This window comes from Anarrhichthys ocellatus, unplaced genomic scaffold (genome assembly GCF_004355925.1).
Source record: "Anarrhichthys ocellatus isolate YVR2014 unplaced genomic scaffold, GSC_Weel_1.0 scaffold21, whole genome shotgun sequence".
Classification (NCBI taxonomy): domain Eukaryota; kingdom Metazoa; phylum Chordata; class Actinopteri; order Perciformes; family Anarhichadidae; genus Anarrhichthys; species Anarrhichthys ocellatus.
This window is the reverse complement of record NW_022280051.1, coordinates 4,058,327-4,082,246: the sequence shown is the minus strand read 5'-3', so window position 1 is coordinate 4,082,246 and position 23,920 is coordinate 4,058,327. Positions and strand designations below refer to the sequence as shown.

General features: G+C 42.3%; 1 protein-coding gene across 3 annotated transcripts in view; it reads right to left on the bottom strand.

Moving 5' to 3' along the window:
* Positions 1–23,123, bottom strand: part of lin7a (lin-7 homolog A (C. elegans)) — a 30,455-nt gene extending 7,332 nt beyond the window's left edge. The window contains exons 1-3 of one of the 3 annotated variants that reach the window (XM_031859013.1): positions 23,038–23,123; positions 11,232–11,350; positions 3,388–3,459 (exon numbers count right to left, since the gene is read on the bottom strand). In XM_031859013.1, the coding sequence (XP_031714873.1) occupies positions 3,388–3,459; positions 11,232–11,350; positions 23,038–23,074 (228 nt within the window). In that variant the 5' untranslated portion in view covers positions 23,075–23,123. Of the gene's footprint in view, positions 1–3,387; positions 3,460–11,231; positions 11,505–23,037 lie in introns of those variants that run through there. The other 2 variants (XM_031859012.1, XM_031859011.1) reach the window with 2 other exon arrangements.
* Positions 23,124–23,920: the final 797 nt, after the last annotated feature.

Here is a 23,920-nt window from a genome sequence, read left to right as displayed (position 1 = left end):
TCGAGCCACGGGACTCACACCGTCGATCTGCCTACTCTCTGGTGTCGGACCACGGGCTCCACACCTTCCTGTCTTCTTAATTCAGGCTAAATAAAACCTGTTTATACCAACTTCTGTCTCCTGTGGTCTTGCTATTGGGTCCTAACCGTGAACTCCCGTGACAGCTTTTCCCCCAGATTAAACATTGCAGCTCCTTTTGTAGGGTGAAATTACTCTATTCACTCAATAGATAAATGTTTCCATCACAAATGGTGACCACTTGACGAATAGATATTCCAAATGCAGTAACAGATTGGAAGAAATCAATAGGATTTACTTTGTTGACAGCAAATCTTTTCTATATTTTATTTATAATTATATTATAAACAGTTTGACAATGTAGGAAATGCACTTGTTGAGAATATTGATCCAGAGCCAACAGACAAAAAGTAAAATAAAACCTCCAACTACCACAAAGTAACACATTTCATCTGTTAATCCCACAGCAAATTTGCTGATCGTACATTTATGTACCGACTCGCCCACTTCGAGTGATTTGAACTGTCGTTACCAGCCTCGTAGATATGGGTTAGAAGAGGCCTGCTACGCCTACTATAGGTTCAGAAGGACGTTATCCTCTATTCACATTGTTGATCTGATGCAAGAACACAACGCCGACCTCTAGTGGTCCTTAGTAACAGTACTTATTATGACAGGAGCAAAGGAGTAAGTCAGGTGACAGGAGGGACATGGTAGCTTTACATTCACACTCTTAATGAGGGCCATTAGCAAAGGAGAACTCAGGTGATGAATGGGTCTAACAAACACAGGACTTTCACCCAGGGGATCGCTGTTTGTGTTTCTTATTTTAACCTAAAACAATCTTTCCCCTGAACCTAACCAGACAGTTTTGTTCCAGTGAACGTTTACGCTATGCTAATCACCTCCTGGCTCAAACTCCATATTTAATGCACAAACACAACCCAACCTTTTCATCTAAAAAAAGAGGGGAAAAAAGATTAAAAAGACTAAACAAAGAAAATATAAGTTAGCTTTAGTTAGGCCTGCTTCCAGCCTTTATGCTAATCTAAAATAATCCCATCTAACACACACATGAGTGAAAGGTTTCAATCTTCTAATACAACTCTCAGCAAGAAAGCCATTAAGTGTGTTCATCAATATGTTGAACCGTTCTGTTAACCAGGCGTTCAATTGAAATTCAACGGTCTCTGCACTATTGTGTGTGCAATAAATTATCTACGTATCCATCTATCTTCAGTATTGGTTGGAGGCGGCGACAAAAGAGAATAAAGCGCTCGTCCTTTGAAGCCTCGTATACCATCTCTCTGCATTCATCATCCCTCTCTGTTCGTATCCTCCACCCTCCCACTCACCCAGCCCTGTGATGTACTGAAGAGGAGTGAAACCAGCTGGACACTGAACAACTGAAGGACAGAGAGCTACCTTCATCTATTCTCCTCCGCTGCCTGCTTTGTTTTCTAGGTGCGTGTCGTTTGCAAGTCCGACCGTGTCACTCGTCTCTTTTGTGCACCAGAATTAGCTTAGTCCATTCACACTGCACCAGGAAACGTCTCCGCTCTGACTTTGTCCTTCACCTGTGACACGACTGCGGTGTCTTTTAAACAGCAGGCAGCAACTAAAGAAAAAAAAAAACGTCTGTCTGAAATAGTCGAGCGGAAGAAGCAAGGATATGAAAAATGAGCTTTTTCAAAGATTGACATCTTATGTGAGTTTAAATCAACGAACAGATATGAGCTGTCGTTAAAATAAATGAGATAAAATGAGCTTGTCAGTTATGATAATATCAAGACAAATATATGTTTTTATCATCGTTTTGCAGACATTTTTCATCCAAATGTGTGCGTAATGGGAGTAAAGATGGAAATCAAGTGGCTGCTTATCCGATGATTCGTGGGTGAACACGATGTGGATTTAAAGAAAGATATACAGCTCAAACACATTTAGTAGCTTAAGATTGTTGACACAGGGATGGAGAGCTGGTCATTCTGGATTCATATTAAAAGAAGAAGATTTCCTTTTGAAATATGCCGTCAGCCTTTCTTCTCTGGAATAAAAATTGTCTGCTCATGACTTCAGTCAGATCCTAATCATTCGTTGTCCCCGTCGTTAAAGATCCAGATACGCCCCTGTGCTCTGAAGTAACCCCATTCTCCTCGTCAAACCATCTCCGCCCACTTACTCACCTGCTCCCCATTTCCCTGATTAGTCTTGCAGTATATAAACCGGTCCATCGTCGCTGTCGGGTTGTCTAGTGTGCCTGCCTGGTCTGGTCTGGTCTGGTCTAGTCTAGTCTAGTCTAGTCTAGTCTAGTCTAGTCTAGTCTAGTCTAGTCTACTGCACTGCACTGCACTGCCTGACCCCCACAGTTTGATTATTCTGAGAAACTTGGACTTTTATCTTACCTGCCTGCCTTTCACTCGTGTTTTTGTTTTATTTTCTGAGTCGTCACAGTTGTATCTCCTGGGCTCGGACCACATGAGTCATATCCATTCTGTTAAATCTGTTTGTAACATCTGAAAGAGTCCAGCATCAGTTTACCTGGCTGTTATTCTACTTGTGTCCATTCTGACTATAAGTCATGCTAGATTTAAAATATTCAGGAAGAGCAAAACAACCTCAGTAAACAAAAGATGTAAGCTAACTGCATTGGGATTATGGTACCAGTGGGGAAACTTGCCGGCTAACCAAAGTAGCTGCCTCTTCATCTGTTTGTTTATACATGTGAGACTGCGGGTCGCTGTGGATTTAGCGAGATTGCAGAGAAGAAATAGGAAAAAAGGTTTGTTATTGCCTTCTGAGGGAATTCAAGAAAATTGGGAGCTGTTTTTCCAGTGGACCGTCATATCCTTTTGCAGTTAGCTATTCAAGTCAATTTTATTTACATAGCCCGATATCACAAGGGGCTTTACAATCCGTGCAGCTATACCGGGGAACTCATGTCTGACAACCGTTTCATGCATTTATGCTAAACTGAAGTTTCATCCTGCAGCTGAGCAAGAACAAACTGTGTAAAAACAAACTGCAGCTTAAACTTTATTCAGTTACTTTCTCGTTTTTTTTTTTTTGTTTCGTAAAGATCAGTAATGAAACTGCGGTACAACAGCAACAAAAACACATGTGATATTCAGCCTTACTCCTGCAAAAACAGCACTGTCATGCGTTGCTGCTTGATTACATGCACACTCTTAACGAGGGCCATTAGCTAAGTAGAACACACTTTACTCATTTCATTCTGCTTTGGCCAGAGGACAAGATGAGAATGATATCACCCGCTAATGTGTTTGCAACTCATTCGTCATACTTTGTTTTCATTCCCAATAATCACTGATGTAGAGATCAGCTGCAGATCTCCAGAGCAGCTCTTACCTTAGCTGTGGCCCTCGCCTGGTACTCTGGGCAGCCATTCACTGTAATGGTTTCATGCATGTACTGGTACACCTGGAATGAAATGAAGAGAGACAGGTGTTATAATTATGTTTCACGTGGTTGCCCTGCGCCTGAGCCCAAACAGCACATTTCCACAGTCAAATAATGGTGTTCCTTCACAGCTGGCTGTACAGAAACGAACTGCGTTAACAGAATGACTGAGGAAAAACACCCACCATGCAGGCCCAGAGTTACTTTGTGCTAGCGCTAATTGCATCACCCACAATCTTACACATTCAAACAATACGCAAATCCTAATATTTGCGTCCAAATGCATTCGTATAGGTGAGTGCAAATCAAGTTTAGTAACACGTTGTAATCCCTTTGAAATGTGAAGACATCAGCAGCGAATATGTGGACGAGAATTTAGTGAAGCCGCTCAGAGAAGATAAGAGGATATTTAAATTACCGTATTAAGGATGTTTTAGGGTGGGAGGGTATCAGCCTTGAAGATAACATAGTCTTAACAAACTCGAGCTGAATGGTGCTCTTTATTTGTGCATTGCCTTTGTATGAAGAAGAGGCGACTGTGGCTCAGCGGTAGAGCGGGTCGTCCTTCAATCACAGCTAGTCAACGTCGATGCGTCCTTGGGCAACACACTTAACCCCAAATTTGCTCCCGTATTCTGTGCCTGCGGTGTATGAATGGGGTTTGAATGCTAGTTATTTCTGATGGGCACCTTGCATGGTAGCCCCTGTCATCGGTGTATGAATGGGTGAATGACGTGTAGTGTTAGAAAAGCGCTGTACAAGTCCATTTACAATTTACCATCAATTAGAATAAATAAGAGAAACTTGTAACTCTTACATGTAGCTCAGGAAATTGAGGCACAATATCATCCTGAGACCTTAATGCACAGCACAAACAGCCTCCAGAACAGATCATAAATTACTGCTGGGCCTGAGCCGGTGCCAAGACACGGGTTACTGTAGAAAAACAAGGTTTTCTGTCTGATACTGCATGTCAAGTTGGGTGAAAAACAAGCTTTTATTTGCTGAGGCAGACAGAATCAATGCACACAGCTGACCTTTCCAGTTAAGATGTGTCTTTTAAAGACACCTAACAACCAAAGTTGTTCAAAGGATAAAAGCAAGAAGATAGAGACAGCTGCGAATGAGGATGTCTGGTTAATATACTGTAACACTCATGTACATCTCCACCAGACCAGTCAATACTGCAGCTTAAAACCAGTCAGATCTCTCCAATGCTAATGGAGATGAGAGTGAGATGTATGGGCTGATTACAAAAAGTTTCAGAGGAAATGTTTTTTGCTGAGTCGGTGCAACTGACTCGATGAAACACACAAATTACTGCAAAGATGACATGATTTCAGCAGACGAGTTTTTCTCAAACACATCTAATTATTTTACATTTTACATTGATTGCAGTTTCAGTTCATTGAGCGAACAAGCAATCAGATTCTTATCAGAGTAATGACAAAATGCAAAATCAACTCTTCTCTCTGACTTACAATATATGTTGTGGCTCAGAAATGAATTCTAATCATCTCTTTCCACTCACGACATGATTTCTCTCATCAAAGCGTGGCGGCGAACGCACCCGATGGCTTTGACGTGCAACCCTACAAAAGGCCTCGCTTCTCTGAACCATCAAAAGGATGTATACTTATAAGATACAAACCCTCCGATATTTGTATGTAAAGATCTCAGAGATGGGTGGAAGAAAAAAATATCCCTGAGCCTCTGTTGTCTTGTTTGCTCATGAATCTCAAAGACCAACTGAGAGTGCAGCTCTACATTTCAGACTTACAACACATTTATAGCGCTGATGCATTCGGGGGGAAAAGGAGCCTGCAGTTTACAAACACACACACTCAGCTCCCAAATGGTACCTTTACCCGAGGACTTCTTCCACCTTTGCACATTTTGAGGCTGAGCACAGCCTTATAAATGCCATGAAAGGCTTTTCTGGCCTCAGTGTGCCTGCAGACTGGCTTCCTTATTCCCTCCGTTATTCTTAGTTAACTACACCTATTTATTCTACCTGCAAAAAGTCTCCCATTCCGAGCACCTCGTCTTCATCTATATGTTAAAGTAATGACTTTTGGGCCTTGAAACATTGATCTCTGTTACGTAAATGTTGAGCAATGAGTGTGTCAGCTGCAATACCCATGCAATATTTGGTGTTAAAGGAGGCAGTGCTACAATGGGGAGTTAAAGAAGAGCGTTCTCATTTCTCTCACAGGGTGCATTAGGGATGGATTTTATAAATGTTGCAGTTGAAAGCTTAATTAGTGAGCATTGTGAGTGCAAGGGAAGCTCGCTAGTTTTGCCTTCTTTCCCCATTCATTAGATGGAATACACAATACGATACATAAGACATGAGGTGTGACTCTCTTCTAAGTCCTACCTTCTCACATATTGATACTGCACTACACTGAGAGCAGTTACACTGAACTATACCAAAGCAATCCATTGGCGGGCCAGAAAACCAAAACTCTGAGCTGATAGATGCTAAAACGCTAGGTAGCGACCCCTTTCACATACACATGGTAATATGATCTATCCATCTATTTTAGAAATGCAGTTTTTAAATTCTGTTTTTCACACATACAATTTTTTGCGCATAAGAAATGATAATTCACTGAGAAATGTATTACAGTGAGTGCTCTAAAGGGGGCGAAACGAGACGCACATTTGATATCTCTCAGCGCATTTAACCTGAATGCTGTGCCCTGAATAACAGACACGTAACAGACCAAATAGCTGTGTGCTTTTGAATGTCCGTCTGCTCTTGTTGTGGCTGCACTTTGCTCTAAAGAGGCCAGTTGTCCTGCAGGCATCTTTTCAATTACCCTTCTGCTTTTTATCTCTTGGCAGACGTCCTCACTGCCCCATCCCTTCCACACTCACACCACCAGTCCACCCTCTCCTACATGTTTCCTTTTTACCACGCATTGTTCCTTGATAGGATAGCGGCACTGGCTGCTACAAGGAGGACGCCACAAAGCCAGAGAGCAGAGGAAGATGCCTGCGGGGCCAACTGACATGACAACGCTGCTTGTAACCATGGCTTCCTGCTTCCTCTACTGAGTCAGCGAGACGGTGAGGAGGGAGGGAGGAGGGAGGGAGGAGAGAGGGAGGGGGGACGGGTAAGCCTGGTTGGAAAAGGATGAAAACCAGCACAGGACTTAACAATACACTTCCCGTCTTCCTGGTGCTAACTCTGACACAGAGGGACTGAGTTAATGCCCCTTTCATCCTTTAACTTAATGTGCCGTGGGAGGCCGAGGCACCGGGATTGAAATCAACGCAAATCCTCCGCCCTCGTTTGTTTTATTAAAAAAAAAAAAAGAGAGTAAATTATGTTGATTGAAAATCGCTGCCGAGGTGGAAAATCAACTGCAATGTTAAAGCTGATGAAAGATGCCATCGCTCTGGCCCAGCTTTTTTTGCACTTCCTGTGTTCGCCAAGTGGGACTCTTTAACCCAATAAACTGAGAATTCCCACTCTCCATCATTTCCAGCTGGTTAGCTCTTCCAGTCATTTCGTCTTGTGTCCTTCCTTTCCCATTTGCAAGGCTGATTGACCCTGACAACTCATTCAGGCTGATGCAGTGAGACTCTCCCCCCCCCCTTCGTCATTGATGAACGTGGCGGGGAAAGACAGCCAGCTCATCAAACTCTGTCTCTTTGTCATTTAGCCCAACACTGCTGAACAGACTCTTCTCCCTGCTATCCATTCCTCATATTGACAGCTAGCCTGTCATCCTTAACAAGGCTGATTCATGTTCGGTATATTCTATTGTCGTAGACGTATAGAGTGCAGGATAAGGTTTGGAGGTGGAGATACAGATGGGGTTTTCACTATATGGATAAGATTAGTATATCCGTCTTGTCAGGCTGTGCGTCGGCCCTCCAGATTGTGAAATGAGCTACATCGCATGTGTGTGTGTGTGTGTGTGTGTGTGTGTGTGTGGAGGAAGGAATCATATCACAGATTGAGAGAAAGGTCATCTGTAATAATGAAATGTCACAGAGGTCTGTGTGATCAAAATGAACAACAGGAGGGTTGGACTCAGTTTAACCTATGTTTTAACGCTCTTTTAACTTGCGGGTAGTTAACACTGATGGATGACATACAGGAAGGAGAAGTGAGTGGAGTTCAAATGAATTAGAAAAACAACGGCTGGAGGAGGTGGAGGAAACTGTTCACATTAAAGGACTATACCAGAGGGTTTATTTTATTAAATCTGTTTACTACAAAGCATATGGTATTTTTTTAGAGGGCTGGATGAGTGAATTGTTCCTCTTGCAGGTGGCTACTTCATTCATATTCCTGTTATTATGATATGAAAGTCATCTTTCAGTGACTTGAGATTGGTATTCCACGTTTTGTGAGTCAAGTTATGAAGCAGAAGCTTTGCATAAAACCAGAGAAATGATTGAGAAATAAATCAAGATTGAACACAAGGCAATTTCGTGATATCTTGAGTCCTCTTTGGTCTCGAGACCGATCTACATCACTACAACCCTGCGGATGTGAATGTCTCCTCTAATGGTTTCGGTACTAACAGTTCATCGGAATAACCAGCTGTTGAGACCTGTGATATTTCACGACAAGAACTCTGCGTAGTAACAATAATAGCCTACATTGTGCAATGGCCAGCACTTACAACCTGTCCTCCAGCTGGCTCAGCACCACAGCAAGAAGCTGTTGTATCATCGGCTCTCACAAACCTGTAATCGACTACAGTCAGCCTCTCTGCAGCCCACTTATCCCAGAGCAGCTCTGGTGGTTTCCCTGGTGACTGTGTTTAGCCAGCTCTTTGTGGGTGAAGTGGTCTGCATCTTTGCCTCTTGGAAAAGGGCATGAGCTGCTGCTGCTAAGGCCCTTTTCAGAGGGTTTTTGAGAGTCATTGTGAACAGAGACTGGCACGGAGAGATCACTCAGCTGGTTTTCAGGCGTGCAGTTGGTGTCTGGATGTGCCAGGTTTCCCCGAGAGGGCCGGTGCAGATCTGGACCCAGCGAGACGAGAAGACTAGTGCTTTTCTTCCTTTCTGTCACTTTGCATGATGTCGAGGTTTTTACGTAATGCTCTTGTCAGAAGCCATTTCTACTAATCGGTGTCATTACAGTGTTGGGTGACCTTTTCATAACGAGGTGCTACCTGTAAACAAAGCTTCTAATGAGTTTCTATGAGAAATATGCAGAGAAGACTATAGAAATGATATGTGCATTACTTTGCAGCAGTGTTGAAGTACATAAATGGATCCTCTTTCATGTTTTTAAGTGCCAAACACAAAATCTTATGGCTTAAAAAGTGAGTTTTGTAAACCAGAGATCTCAGCAGCTGGCCTAGAATTCCTTAAATCAATACTCCGAAAACATATTACGGTTATTTTATGCTCTGACGTAGTGCAATCTAAATCCAAATGCCACTTTAATTCTCAACACAAAAACGTTCTGATTGTCTGCTAATTGTCTGCTTTCATTCCAGGACAAATTACGTGTTCACATTGTTGACAATTAACTTCCAAAAGAGATGCCATCGTGGCATTTGTCATCTGTCTCTCTGCTCCTCAAAGTCATGTTTGCTTAACTGATACATGGCTCTGGGCGATGCTGCAGTACATCACAACAGACAGGACGCTAAACATACGAGAGCTGCTGCCATCAGCCGCTGCTTTGCACCCCGGCTTCCTGATGAACGGTGTTAAGATGATGGATCAGTGGGTGGCCTTTCGTGTGCATGTGAATGAAAGTGTTCAAAGCAAAAGGAGGAAAACTCCTGTTTATGAGTCACACTTAATTCCCTCCCTGTAAAATGTGATTAAAACCAATCTCTAACAGTGATTTGCTTGATTAAAATTCAATGTAACGAGCTTATCAAACCTTCAAGTTAATGTAATGCTCGTAATGCTTTATGGCCTCGTGATCATTCGACTGTTCCCTGCGAATTTGTAATGCAGTCAAAACTTCCCTGTTGCTGTTCAGCTCCAGCAGTAATAAAGCGGAGCAATAATCCCACATTTTCATTATGCTGCGGTCCTTTTTGATTCATGTAACTTAAAGGCACACTCTCAGATTTTGTTGTTTTATCGCCACAATTTCTCTGAGTTGCTGAGTTTTAAAACATCACCAGTGATCTGGGAACACATTTTGGCACCACTGTATACTACAATAAATGAGTGATATATCTTTCACTTACAGCAGAGCCAAGTCATGGAAAACCTATATTAAAATCTTTTTCATAGCAGCCAGTTGCACCTGCTAATCACAAATTTTGCTGCAACTTTTCTGCTAAATTCTACTACACTAAATGTGCCACTTAATTCACTTGCCGTGCATCTAATTATACAGCACTATAACCTAAATTGACTGCAACCAATGTGAAACTTTCATCCTGTGCAGGATTCTGGTAATAAGAGAGAAGGCAACTAAATACATCGAACAGATAAAGTCCTGTGTTGGCTGAGTTTAAGATGCTGTCACTGACGTACTGTAAATATGGCCATAAACAATACCAACATCGCAAAAAGCCTGCAGATAACTTCCTTCTTAGCATAAAGTAATCTGCAGAAGTCAACGCTTCACATTCCTCGACTGCGAAACATGTAATTTTACTTTTAAAGAGAGATCTGAGTCTCTCTAGTGTGTTTGTTTCCAAGCACCCATTTTCAAAGAACGTTGAAGTTGGAAAATATGGCATTACTCTAACGAGCCCAGTCTAACGGGACATTTTAGATACAGGCTTGAAAGTCGATGGAAAGACATGAAAGGGCCCAAAACACATTTCTGCCTTGGGCAGCTCAAACTGAAGTTGGAGTTAAAAATGAGTGAACATTTTGTGTTGTGTTTGTATCTCCTGGTACTTTATGAAAGTACTTTATATTGAAAATATACAGAGATGACAAGAAAAAAAGAGAAAGGCTCCAGGGAAATTTAGTTTCTGGTGAGTTCAGCCAGAGACTGAGCAGAACACACATGCACACATCACTTACCAGCCTTATTCTGCCCATTATTTCGAAACCCTATTAGTCCGAAAGATGTCCCATAGGAAACGACATTTGTCTGCCGGCTCGTTATCCCTAAAACAAACACCCATTTCTCTAAATGACGCACTCTCTGTATAACAAACAAAAGCAAATGGCTATTTTAATGCGGAATGACATCATCAGATCTTCCCAATTTGTTTCCTACTAGCTAAGGCATGACCCGCTACTCTGCCTCTTATTACACGGTGCCTTTATTGGTTGGGTTGGTTGGGTTCAGGCATGAGGATTGAGATCAGTTATGTTTAGGATAAGAACATCAGGGTAAGCCAACCAGAGTAGGGCAGGTTATGCCTTTGACATGGTAGGGAAATAATGATTGCGACAGGCAAGGTCTGTTGATAATAATTAGCCATTTGCTTCTGTTTGCTGCACAGAGAATTTGTATTTTCAGAGCAAAGGGCCTTCGGAACAAAGTAAAGTAACTACAACAATATGTTCAAGCAAAGCTATATGGCTACTAGACAACAACTTGCTGTTGTCCAGTATTTCTTCAGTGAAAGTGATGGTAACAAGGTCTTGACTCCACAGCAACCATGACCAAACAGATTAAAGAACTTCATCAACAGCAACACCAAGGACAAATCATCCCAGTATACCGAGCACACTGATTGATTGGAAGAGCACTGCAACAAGGAGTGCAAGCATGAGAAAGGTCATCAAAAAAAAGAAAAAGGAAAGAATAAATAAATAAGAAAAAGAGTGAGAAGGCATGAGTCATGTTGGTGTTCACGGACCAGCGGTTCCCTCCCTTGACAGTGACTCACCTCTCGGATGGCTGTGCAGAACTCACTCTGAAGGACTTTCTTGAGAGACTGGAGCTTGTGTCCGGGCACGTCACCCGACTCCTGCAGCTTCTCCAGCAGCTCGATAGCCCTGGCAACATCTAGCAGAGAGAGAGGGACGGAGAACGGGTGTGAGTGTAATTCTGTGTCAGGGCCCTCGTGCCAAGGGGACATAGAGGAGGAAAAAAACCCACCCCCTTCAATTACATTAACGGCACAGCCAACGTGAAAGACGCAGGAGCGAATCAATGGGTGGGATAATGGAAATAGATTCCGCCAAGGCCAGCTGGGGCAAGAAAGATAGAATAGCAATCCCATCCGTGGATCGTTTGCGTTGGCTTAGCTTCATGCATGAGAATAGGGAAGAGAGGGAATAACTCATCTGTTCAAAGGTAACACTTCTTGGAAAGAGCGATGCATTACAAGGCATTTACACTAAACCTAAGCCTCAAGTTAGAGGCTGTGACTCTGGGGTCTGCTGAGCTCTCTGTCCCTTAGTAGCTTGAGCTCAATGAGTCTGCCAGTTTGGCTGATTCATTTCTCGCCCTCTGAAACTGGCAGACTGAATAGAGATACATAACGGAAGGAGAGGGAAGATATGTGGTACTCAATCACTGGACTTGGACTGTTGGTTCAATAACATGCTTTATTCAGCTTGTGTGTCCAGAGACCTGCGACCACACAAAGAGGGATGATTGGCGCAGTTTGTCAGTGGAGCTGTTGACTTATACCCGCTCCGTTCCAAATTCACATCAAAATAAATTGCGCTTGTTGTTGCATGCACCCCGTGATAAGGCTGCAACTAGTTTTATTGTTGACGTCTGTTGATTATTTGATTAATCTTTTAATCTTTTAGTCTGTAAAATGTCAGCAAATAGGTTCCAGTCACCGGTTCCAAGACTCATGGGGTGTTCTTCAAATTGCTTGTTTTGTCAGACAAAACAGTCCAAATGCTCAAAATATTACAAAAGTATAAAACAGTAAAAACACTGATAATGTTAACACTACACAAAGAAATGTTTTAGCTCTTGTGTGAATAAAGTTTTTGTCCACGTAGTCATTTGGAGTTGTGTTTCCGTCCACTTGACTAATGCAAGTCCAATATTTACTCTCCCTTCAGCTCTGTCTTGCTCCACAACAACTCCTGAGGGAAATATCTCTTAAGCTGCTAAATGCTCCTCTATGTTCACCAGATAGTCACAAAGTAATTTTGAGCTGTCGTCAATGCAAACATATTGATTAGAGCAGCACTCGCAAAGTTAGTTTCCGGAATGCTTTTAAATCTATTTAATTTAGATCCAAACAACTTATTTATTCATTTTATTGAACATTATTTCCCCCCAGCAAACAGATATCCCACACTTTATTCTGCTGCCGGTTAATATTCATGTCACTCCACCAAGCAAGTGAGTGAGCTACACATGCTTGTGCATCATATGTATGCAGGAAAAATGGTTTTTCAACAACTAGACATGACTCGTGTTCCTCTACAGCAATCAAGTACCAGAAAAACTACAATTTTGACAATAGAAATGCATAAAAGAATTTGCAGCTTCCATGGAAATAATTGTTGCTAGCAGCCGTAATGACAAGCATAGTTGATCCGACGGGCCTTATGTCAACAGTAAAATAATGAATTCTAAAATCAGGCGTCATCATAACAAGCAGTAAGTAAATACAAACCGACTAATCAGTTTCTCAACACTGTCGTCTCACTACAAGGCTGTATGAGTGTGTCTTCTCACACAGTACACAGTGATAAATTGTAGGTAGAGGCCTCACACTGACAATATTGAATTGTGGGAATATGGCAGTAACTCAATAAAGCAGTCGTCAGACAGAGGAGCTTTTACTGTTTGGCAGACCTGTGGGAGACAAGACAGGAAGTAGTCTCCGGATCTGACTGTGTGAATACTCTATAAGGCCATAAAAAGGAAATGTGCAGTGGAGACACTGAGCAGAGAAAACCCATTGCCTGTTTCCACTTCAGGCGCTCGGTAATAAAGCGCTGGATTATATTGATCTGCTTGAAATTGCAAGGTCAGTTCCCATCGAGACCGCTTACGGCTCATGAGAACTCGTCCAACGGGAGTTGTATTGGCAGATGTGAGCTGGCAACGAGGCGAGTCATCGTGATGATAGTCCGCTGTTAATCAAACGACTCTATACTCATGTAGAGAACGTCACAGGTATGTGTATGAAATTAAACACAATGTTAGCTATAACTGTCACCGGTTCCAGTGCTCTGATCCTGCTCGTTATTCCCAAGTCAACCTTTTGCTAAGCCCCACCCCCTTAGTCGCTGTTGCTACGACAAGCTCTCTGTTCTTGCACAACATGATGATAACAGATTTGCCACTTGAAGTTTAGTATTTTTTTAAACAATGGGTCCTTGATTTAATTCAGAAAACACTGTCTTATTATAGGTCTGGGTGATATGGCCTATATGAAATCAAGGACAGAAGGAGACAGGGCCAAACCACCAACCTTGATGTTAAAGGACGACCCGCTCTACCCCCTGAGCCACAGCCGCTCACAAGCAGATGAGTATTTAATAAAGTACTTTTGTTACGGAGCAACTTGTGTTGGCCTCCTGGCAAACACAGGTCCAGTATTCGTATTCTAATTCATCATCGTTTTAAAGAGCTGATAGTGTGCTAAGTATGCCATATTGATATTTTCTATAAAGGTTTCCGGGTCAGTTTTTTCCCCCTATATGCCTGAATATCAAAAAAACACAGATTCCGAAGAGCTTGTAATGAGCTGGTACACTTCCCAGCAGCAAGGGCACCTGCTCGGAGGTTTATGAGCATTTCTCTCTCATTAAACGGAGGTCAGGGGTCATCCAGGAAGGATTTTTTCCCTCCTCTGAGCCGTTACTTGCTTTCACATGCTCATTAGCACCGTTTTCTTTATCCACATCAAGGACATTCACTCGGCGTTTGGAACTTGACTTCAAAGATTGATATTGCAGATATTTTTCGGTGGTTTCATCTCGCTGATCAAAAGTGATGCCTACTCATTTCCTGATATAATCTTTCTAACTTGAATTTGGGTAATTGTAAATTGCATCAGCTTCAGACAGAGGAGATATTCAATTAAATGTTTAACTATTGTAATACTGACAGCCTGCTCCGGTCAATATATGTCATGTCCCTCTGCAGTTTTATCCCAAAGTAAGTGATTACAGGTGACCACACAAAATGAGTGGTAATAATCATAAAGCCCTCCAGTGAACACGCAGCAGCTCAGAGGTAATCAGAGGTCTGCTGGCACATTTACTGCTTCCAGTGATATCTAATCTATCAGCAAAGATATTCTGCTTCCCTGTCGCACTGTTTTCCAATTCACACAGGAGATACTGTCGTGTAAACGTGTAAACAAATCAAAGCACGATCTTGGTGTTGCCTGAAACCAGGTCTGATAAACTGGCCACATGCCTGATGGATGATTTGCAGCACATGATTTTGTGCAGTTCTGAGCCAAATGTCCCATGAGTGCACTTCAATACCCACCGCTCTGCACGCTCGATGCAGAAGTGGGACATCGGAAGAGCTGTGTGACTGATCAGTGATTGTGTTCCATGACGGAGCGGCTGAGATGACCATAGGGGGATCACAGGTACGTCACATTAACAGGGGAAAGGATTCCCGAATCAGATGAGCAGCGAAATAACATACTACATTACTGCATTACCTAATAGTCTGTGGGAGTGAGAGGGTGGAGAAAAACAAGCTCCTGCATGACCCTCTGCACTCCGATAACACTGGTATAACCATGGTGGAAGACCACACTCATCTCGTGTTATACCTAGCTGGCTGACGGAACAAATGAAGCAGAGTTGAAGATAACACTAAGTATGTGCTCAACACCCACATGGTGTGCCTGTTTTATGCACATGCTATGAATAACTTCAGCTGGAGGGTGAGACAGGGAATAAAATCCCACCCGTGACTAGCCAACGCTGCTATGCAACAACAACAACAACATGCATGAACACCGCTGATTTATCACTTTTACAATATGTCACAGATACATAATAAACTGTATTTCAATCGTTATTGACTACAGCGGTGGTGGAACAAGCACTGTGTTGAAGGTACTTGTACTAACTTCCGGGGCTGACCTACAAAATGTTGTCATCACAGCGTCACGTTAAATGCTGGAGAGTATGCCAGGCAGGCAGACACACAGCTGACAACCTAACTGATGCATGTGTCCACAACAGAGCAATCAATATCGTGGCTGCTAACTCTTCCGGACGGGTGAACTGGGGACTCATTCGCCTTTTTTGTGCATAAACTGCAGCTGGTAATAGATGATGGCTTTAACCTGTTTGTGCATCCGGTTATTGTTGTAGCTTATCGGCTTGTTAGGGACTTCAACCGCAGCACCCCTGCACGCAAGGCACTAAACCCTGCCGGGTAACGAGGGTCGGCTATCGAGCACAATCAATTGCACTGAACATCAATGTGACTTCTCATACATTTGACATTGGGCCATATAGAACATGTTGTTTTTAATGCATCTTAACTTCCGCCAGCACGGATTCCGGCCACTTTGCAGCGGTGACATCCTGCTATAGCTTCATATAGCCAACTTGATGGTCTATTTACACATCCAGCAGACACAGAACAACATCAACATTCAGTTGGAGTTGTGTCTCCGGCCACCTGACCAATGGTAATTCAATATTCACTTATTTTGGGTCCAGCGACTCCAGAGGGAAATTTCTGACTCTTTAGCTGCTAAATGCTCCCCTTTATTCACCAGCTAGTCGCTAACTTTGTCTGCCTGCTGTTTGCTGCTGAGCAGGTAGTGTACAGCAGCTTTCAAGAGCTATTCTTGTTGTGGGTCATAACACCAAAACAATAAGCTAAACAGTTTGAATGCTCCTTATCTGTCAGATGATAACTCTCTGTGGGTTCGTCATGCATTGCAATTCAATCCGTCATTAATACAAAAATATTGACTATGCACCTTTGACTAAATCTAAACCTTAATGAAAAGCTGAAACTACATCTTAACTAGAACTACAGCAAACGCACTCTGAAAACTAAAACTCTGAAAATTCAAAAATAAAATAAAATAAAAACTCTTATAACCTGTTTGCCTCACTTCTGCATTTTTAAGGCCGTCTTCTTGAGCTGCTACGTGAGTAAAATATTTGAACACTTCTGCCACCGCTGGACTTCACAATGATCCTCACCAAACCATTTTCACTAAAAACACAATGGAGAGAAATTCAGTTCAGCCCTCAAGTGCTTTATTACTCTGACTTTAATCTCAACCCAGAGACACTCTGGGGCCTCTAGGGGGATTCAGTGTGTCCAGATGTGTCCAACATCTGTACAAGTTTTCACAACTGCCTCAGGGAAAAAACTATATGCTCCACGTCTGTCAAATTTAGCTGAAGCAAACAAGACTGTATGCAATTAGGTCATTCTCACTGTGAGGTTTGACAGATTCTTCTTCAAAAGAAGAGAAGAGGCAACTGATGCTGCTGTGTCTAAATGAGGATTTCTTTTTTTAAAGAATCTGTGACACAAGAATAAATTTCTTTCTTATTACTTGTGAGAAAAAAACACAAAATCACAAGTTGTAATTACAGAGTACCTTTTCTTTGAGGAGTTTTGACACCTGTGCACGGTACAGTAACAGTGTGATGTACCGCTGACGTATTAAGCAGAGTGATCACAGAGATCCTGCCAGCCGTTAATTTCCCTCTGCTATCTTTAAGGTGAGGGCATTCTCATCAGTGATACTTAGTGATTAAATTAGCTAAGTTTAATGCAAGTTTTTTAATTACATGACTGTCAAGACTTCACTAATACCTTCTGGGAGCAAAGCTTCCATCGTGTGCTAAAGATAGCATCACTATATTGCCCACTAATGTTAAATGTAGCATTTAAGTCAAAATAAAACCTGTGTTTTTGTCGTACCTGTGCCCAACTCATGTTTACGGCCACTTTTATGTTCTCATTCCTCCAGTTCAAACTGAATCAAAATACTTTTCAAAAAAAATGTTCATGCAATATTCCTTTTTTTTTTTTTACATCAAACTGCAAGAGCCTGAATGAACGTTTAACCGACCTGGCATTCTATGGCGTCTTCAAGTGGGATTGTGTTTACTGTGTTTGCAAGTTGAGCGGGGAAGATAACGTTCACGCAACGGTGTTCATACGACACCAAACATATTTTGAACTTGACTTCCCATGTTGAAAATATGACTTTGATTTAAAGGCGGCATTACAACACCGATGGGAGAGAGGAAACATTCGATGGTAATGGAACCCAATAACTTGGATTTCTATTGGAAGATTAATAAACTGAACGCAATAAGTTTATCTCTCTCTCTCTCTCTCTCTCTTTCTCTCTCTCTCTCTCTCTCTCTCTCGTCGTCGTCGAAAGGTTTTCTAACTGACTGAGATAGAAATAGACAAAGCTACAATTACCACCTTGGGGTTGTACGTGTCCGCCAACCAGTCAAATCAGAAAATGTCATCATCATCAATCGGCCTCATTAGCGCATGGACTCTTGAGTTTTGTGAGGTCACAGTGACCCTTGATTAATTCATACTTAGTTCATCCTTGAGTCAAAGTGGACGTTCGGGCCAAATGTGAATAAATTCCCTCAACATGGTCCTGAGATATTGCGTTCACGAGAAGGAGACGGATGGATGGACGAACAAAAAACATAATGCACAAACACAACACAGTTGTCGCCGGCGTGGAGGCATAATGAAACAGAATGAAGGCAAGCTGGTACAGAACAAAATAATAATTAAAAAGTCTATTTATTCTTGTACTAACTATGTAAAGTACTGAATCAGTTGTGATTTCTTACATAACAAGTCACATACTGACCAAAACAGTCATCACTCGATATTACTGGCTTCAGCGATCATGATGACGTACAATATATTACATAATCTAGTCACAAAGAGATAAAGTAACTTGCTTTTTAAAGAATAATATAATTCAATGCAGAACAGAAAGGTGGAATAAGATAAGTGTATCTGACATTGTCGGTGTGGCAGCGTACTCTGGAAACTCATTTCCCTGAGCTTCAAACATCCGCCTCACTAAAAAAAAGGTCATCCTCATCATTTGCTGATTAGAGAAAAGGCACAGAGCTGAACAAAGCCACTGTGACACGTAATGGAGTCTTCGGCGCTCGACAGGTCCCCACATCGTTGTTGTCGTGTGGATGTGTTCACACATGGGCAGCGCTCCAGTCAGTCAATTTATAACAGACGGCAGAACTGAGTGCCATTCATTCTCAGTGCTTAGAAGTGTAATTCTGACAAAACTGCGGCGATGTGAATAAACACGCCCAGATCAGAGGCTGAGCTCGTTTAACCTGCAGATCCTCTTTTCATATTCTGCTTAAATGCCCTTCCTCTGACTCCGCTCCTCCCTTTAAACCCTGAGAGATGCTTTCTGGGATGCCATGCATGCTGGAGTAAAATGTCCTGAAGAGGCCTTGCCATCTGCCACCGCCACTTTGACCTGGGTGTCCTTGGCGACTCTGCTGCTAATTCCAACAACAATAACTGGAATAATCGCTCTGAATATGTAAAATGGGACGACAGGGTTTTGACCAAACAAGTCCCACGGCAAGAGAATTAGCTGTAATTTGCCGTGCTGCGACGATCCCTTCGAAACACGACAAATAAATCACTCCGGGAGGGCTAATGGCTCCTGTGGGAGCCTGTGGTGAGAGCAAAGACAGAGAACATCGCACTTATTGTCTTCTTCATCCTCACTAATTACTGGACTGTGTCCCTCCAAGACCATTAATCTATGAACCTCTGTATTAAATCAAGGTGGGTTGAGATATCAACGGCGATGAGTGACGTCAGCTTGTCAGCAAGCCCTTTAATCCTTCGAATCGTTGGTGTGACTGAGAGCATGTGATGGGAATGAGGTCTGGTCTCAAATCAGGGTATGATCTCTCAGAGGGAAAGTAAGGACTGGGGCAGCACAGGGCTGCAGATATTCCCCTCAGTCTTTTAAGACGGGCGGCTGTAAACTGAACAGAGACTCATCAAAACCTGACACACAGGGATGTAAACCGAACGAGTTGAACAAAGCCACAGTGTGTGGATGTGTTCGCACTGGGCAGCGCTCCAGTTAGTCAATTTATAACAGACGGACGAACTGAGTGCAATTCATTCTCCTTACTTAGAAGCATAATTCTGACAAAACTGCAGCGATGTGAATAAACGGCGGATTAAAGGCTGAGCTCAGTAAAACATGCGGTCGTGATCGAATCCCCTGAAACTTCAAGGTCCTCTTTTCATATTCTGCTTAAAGGACCTTCCTCTGACTCCACTCCTATCCCTTTAAACCCTGAGAGATGATGATCTGGGATGCCATTCATGCTAGAATGAAAAGTCCTGAAAAGGCCTTGAAGTCCTTGAGTGTCCCTCCTAGACAATTACTCTGAGAACCGTTACCTCCGTATTAAAAAGAGGTGGGTTGAGATATGAACAGCTATGAGTGATGTCTGCTTGTGAGCAGCCCTCTGGCCTCAGAACAATGAACTCGCCATGATCCCTCAGAGGGAAAACAAGGACGAAGGCAGGAGAGTGCCGCATATATTCCCTTCAGTCTGATAAGACAGGAGGCTATGAACTGGACAAAAACGTTGACACACAGGGAAGAAAACCAAAAAGGAGTCGTACTTGAAGGAGCGAGGGCTTCTTTCTCGAGTTGCCATTTTGAAGTGCTGCACAACAGCCTCACAGGGGACACCGCTGTTCTCAACAGAGAAAATAACCTCTATGGACCAGCATATGATGCAGCTATAAGATGTTGCAAACTCACCTTTGCTCAAATGGAAAATCTTGAATGACATGAATGCAACAGGTTTGCTGTTGCATTTTGGGGGAATCAAAGGTCATCCTGGGAAATTGAGGCAGCCACTAACTGAAGCAGAAGCACTGCTGATAAGGCTGATAATACTAACAGTAAGTGTTTGACACTTCTTTTAATCAAACACTGCCTACACACGCCCACTACAGCACTGTAGCTATTAGATTATGGAAGTAGATATCCAGGTTATGAGTCTAACTATCCATCAGCTGCTAATATATGTAATTTATGTGACTCACCATTGAGTCGATTACTGTATCTTTAAGTTCAGACTGAAACATCTTAACTCCACCATTGAATGCATTGAAACTTTGAATGGTCCCCGAAGATGAAGCCTACTAACATTGGATATCGGAATGATTACCCTGAAATTTGCTACGCACATTCCTGTTCCACTAAAAATAACGTATAATAACTATTTTTATACCTAGCATCATCAGTTCGAAAAAAGCAAAAAGCAGCAATTCCCATCAGCCTCAGCTTCTAAAATAAGATATATGAGATATGGAATATTGCAAACAGTATATCTGCTTAACATCAATATGTAAAGATGTTCATACATAGCATGTTGCATGCTGGCGATAGCATTTAGCTCAAAACACAGCTCTGTGCAGCTATAGTTTAAGACTTCTAGTTTAGATTTTGTTCACGGTTGCAACAACTTGCAAGCTATTGCATGCTCGTCTCTTCTGGAAATCATTCCACACAAAAGTAGCGTCGCTCATCCTCTATAAGTTTCAGACACAATTCTTTGACCGAACAGCAAATGAGTTACACCCACAATGACCTCTGCTCTGACTATTTCACATCAGACAGGCTCTGATCGCACTTGCCCATTTGTAGTTAAGCTCCTGCTCCACGGAGAATGCAAAGTGGATGTATAAGATATTCAGGGAGATCAAATCAATTGTTCTTGGGTGCTGGTGCTTATCACAGTCATTTCCTCCGACAATAACAGGAAGGCCAGTGATGTAAGACCTTCTCATCCTGCTGAGCCCTGGAAATGAACATCTCTGTCCGTTTCCCTCCCCGCCTGTGTTGGACTCAGCAGCTAAAGCATCCTCCCCACATGACACGACGGTGCCTTTTCATTAGCAATAATAGTGTTTTCTCAAAAAGCGGCAGCAGCTGAAAAAAGAGAGCCTTGTAGTGTTACTTCTGTCTCTGCAAAACTATCATTATTACTGCTCCTGCCATTACAGCTGCCAGCCGCTGACAGCTTGAATTCATGCCACAGAATGAGAATATGGATCAGCCCCCCCCCCCCCTCTGCATTCAGGCTGAGGTCACGTCTGAATCACTGCCCCAGCAAATGAGTAAGATCAGATAAGGCTGGCTGCTGACATTTTACCAAGAAGGAAGACATTCATCTTAAACTCTGTGTTTACAAGCCTCAGCTAAGCCCCTCTCTATAACTCCATAGGACGAGTGGTGTGATGGAGAGGCGTGGGTTGTATTGTTTATCTGTTTGCCTGATGATGCGATCTTTGACTCATTTCATTACCTCTGCATGGTAAAGCACTTCTGCACCCAGCAGAGTGTGCATCAGTAAAGCCTGACTGCTCACAAGCATTAAACTTTAGTGAAGAACAGATTGCAATTGAGCACATGGAGAGGGGACAAAAAGAATCTAATTCTAATAGCAGAAAATGATAAATTGTGGCTAATGACTTGGATTCCACATAACAAGTAACACCAGTCAGATTAATTCCTGCATAATCTTTTACGCTCCCGCCAGATAAAGAGTATTTATAGTCACCTCCTGTGACTTGGAAGTGACTGGGGAGCTGATGCTAGTTTTACTTGGCACACAGGAAGTAGCTCTCTTTTATTTCTATATTTGACAGCATCCGTTTCCTATGCAAGGCTTGCGCAATATTACATTTCACCAAAGTATATGCATTTGGTCGGACTGGGAATTTTTCTCTTGTGATCTAAAAATATACACTTTTAACAAAAAAGTGAAGGGATTTAAAGTGAGCCTACAAGTTGTACTAAAATCTGTATACAAGCTCAGTGGTATCTCTATGATATTAAAAAAAGGGGGCTTTAAGTCTGCTTGAGCACAATGTCCTAAAATGTAGCTCTTTTCTTTAAGAAGCGAATGAAGCGAATGTTAATTATCATCCTGCAGGCATTACTACCACATGCATGAGGTAAAGGGGGGGTGCACAAATATATGTTTAAGTCACGTATAGTCTATAATTACAGCTCTTAGTAAACACTACCTGTGGTGCATCAGCAAAAACAGGCGGAGCAACACCATTTCACCATATCGGTAGGCTTTAATTGCAATTTTCTTGCATACTGTATACATTTCCAACAAGTGCAAAAAAAAAATACAACAACTGCTCGTGTTCCCTATGAAGGCACCAACCTGCCTGAATGGCTTGCACCTGCACAATTAAAATACAAAAGTTGTCTCCCATACAACACAAAGTAGATTTTCGTGCCAAAGCGCTTCAGTATGTTTACAGATGGAGAGCAAAAAAAAAAAAAAAAAAAAACGGTCCTGTAACGGGATAATATTACCGAGCAGGTTACATAATATACATGGGAATAAACGAAACCCACTGTGAGCGGTGTCAGGGTGTCCATTTGTCAAATAAATGATGGTGAATGAATGCATGCGCCCATGAAGAGCGTAGACAGTTATTCCACGGAGGAAACGAGCGCTCCATTCTGCACAATGACCGCACGGAACGGAGAGGCTGGACCGTTTTTTAATTTTTTTATTATTTGGAATAGCGCGAGCTCATATTGCCTTCAAATAACGACCCGTAAAAACAATCTGTAGGAAATCCGAGTCGGGCACAAAACACCTGAATCTACCGCGACTTCCTAGCAGAAGTTTTACAAAACGTTCTTTTTTAAAAACGCACAAATTGCAAAGCTCCGAGCGCCTTACCTCGATCCAGAGAGAGCGGTTGGACCACTGTCGCCATGACTGCTGTTTACTGGAGACTGGAGAGACTTACAGGAGCTGCAGCATCACAGAGAGAGACGGAGAGAGAGAGAGGGCGAGAGAGAGGGATGTTGGGAGGGGTTGGGAGGGAATTAATCTACATCCATCCTCATAATATCTCATAACCTGCACTTAATGAATGTCCATCAAAATTAATGGCACGACAGCACAGTGCCGTCCACCACTATAGATATATATATATATATATATATATATAAAAAAAAAAAAAACAATAGCGCACTTTATTCAACATTTTTTTGACATGAAATTAATCTGCAATGAAAAGTAAAATCATCATTCAATTATTATTTTTTTTTTTCCGTAAATTTGATTTCCAATACTGGATTAAACTGCTGATGGCATTACGGCATTTGAGTGGATGTCACTAATATTTTAAAATGATTCATATAAGGCACATATCTGCTCAGGAGAAGGATTTATGACCAGCACACTACATGGCTCACAAAGTATGTGGACACTACAACGGATGTGGACTCACGAGCATCGAGTGCACATGTGTTTGCTAAACATCTTGCTGCAAAATCATGGACATTGATGTGCTGATTTTACTGGGTCCACTCTTCTGGTTTCAGGTTTTCCATAAGATCTTGCTGCAAGATGTTGCTCACATTCAACAAGTCGGTGACACAAAGGTTTGTGGTGATGGAGGACCCCACACCGTATAATGGCCATAAAGTGTATCTCATCAGGACCACTGTTCTTTCTTACTGACACTGATCAATAAACTAACCCTGATTACATTTTTAAAAAGTAATTGTTTTCCACAACATGTGGCTCCATAATTCACAGCAGTCAACTGCAGTGG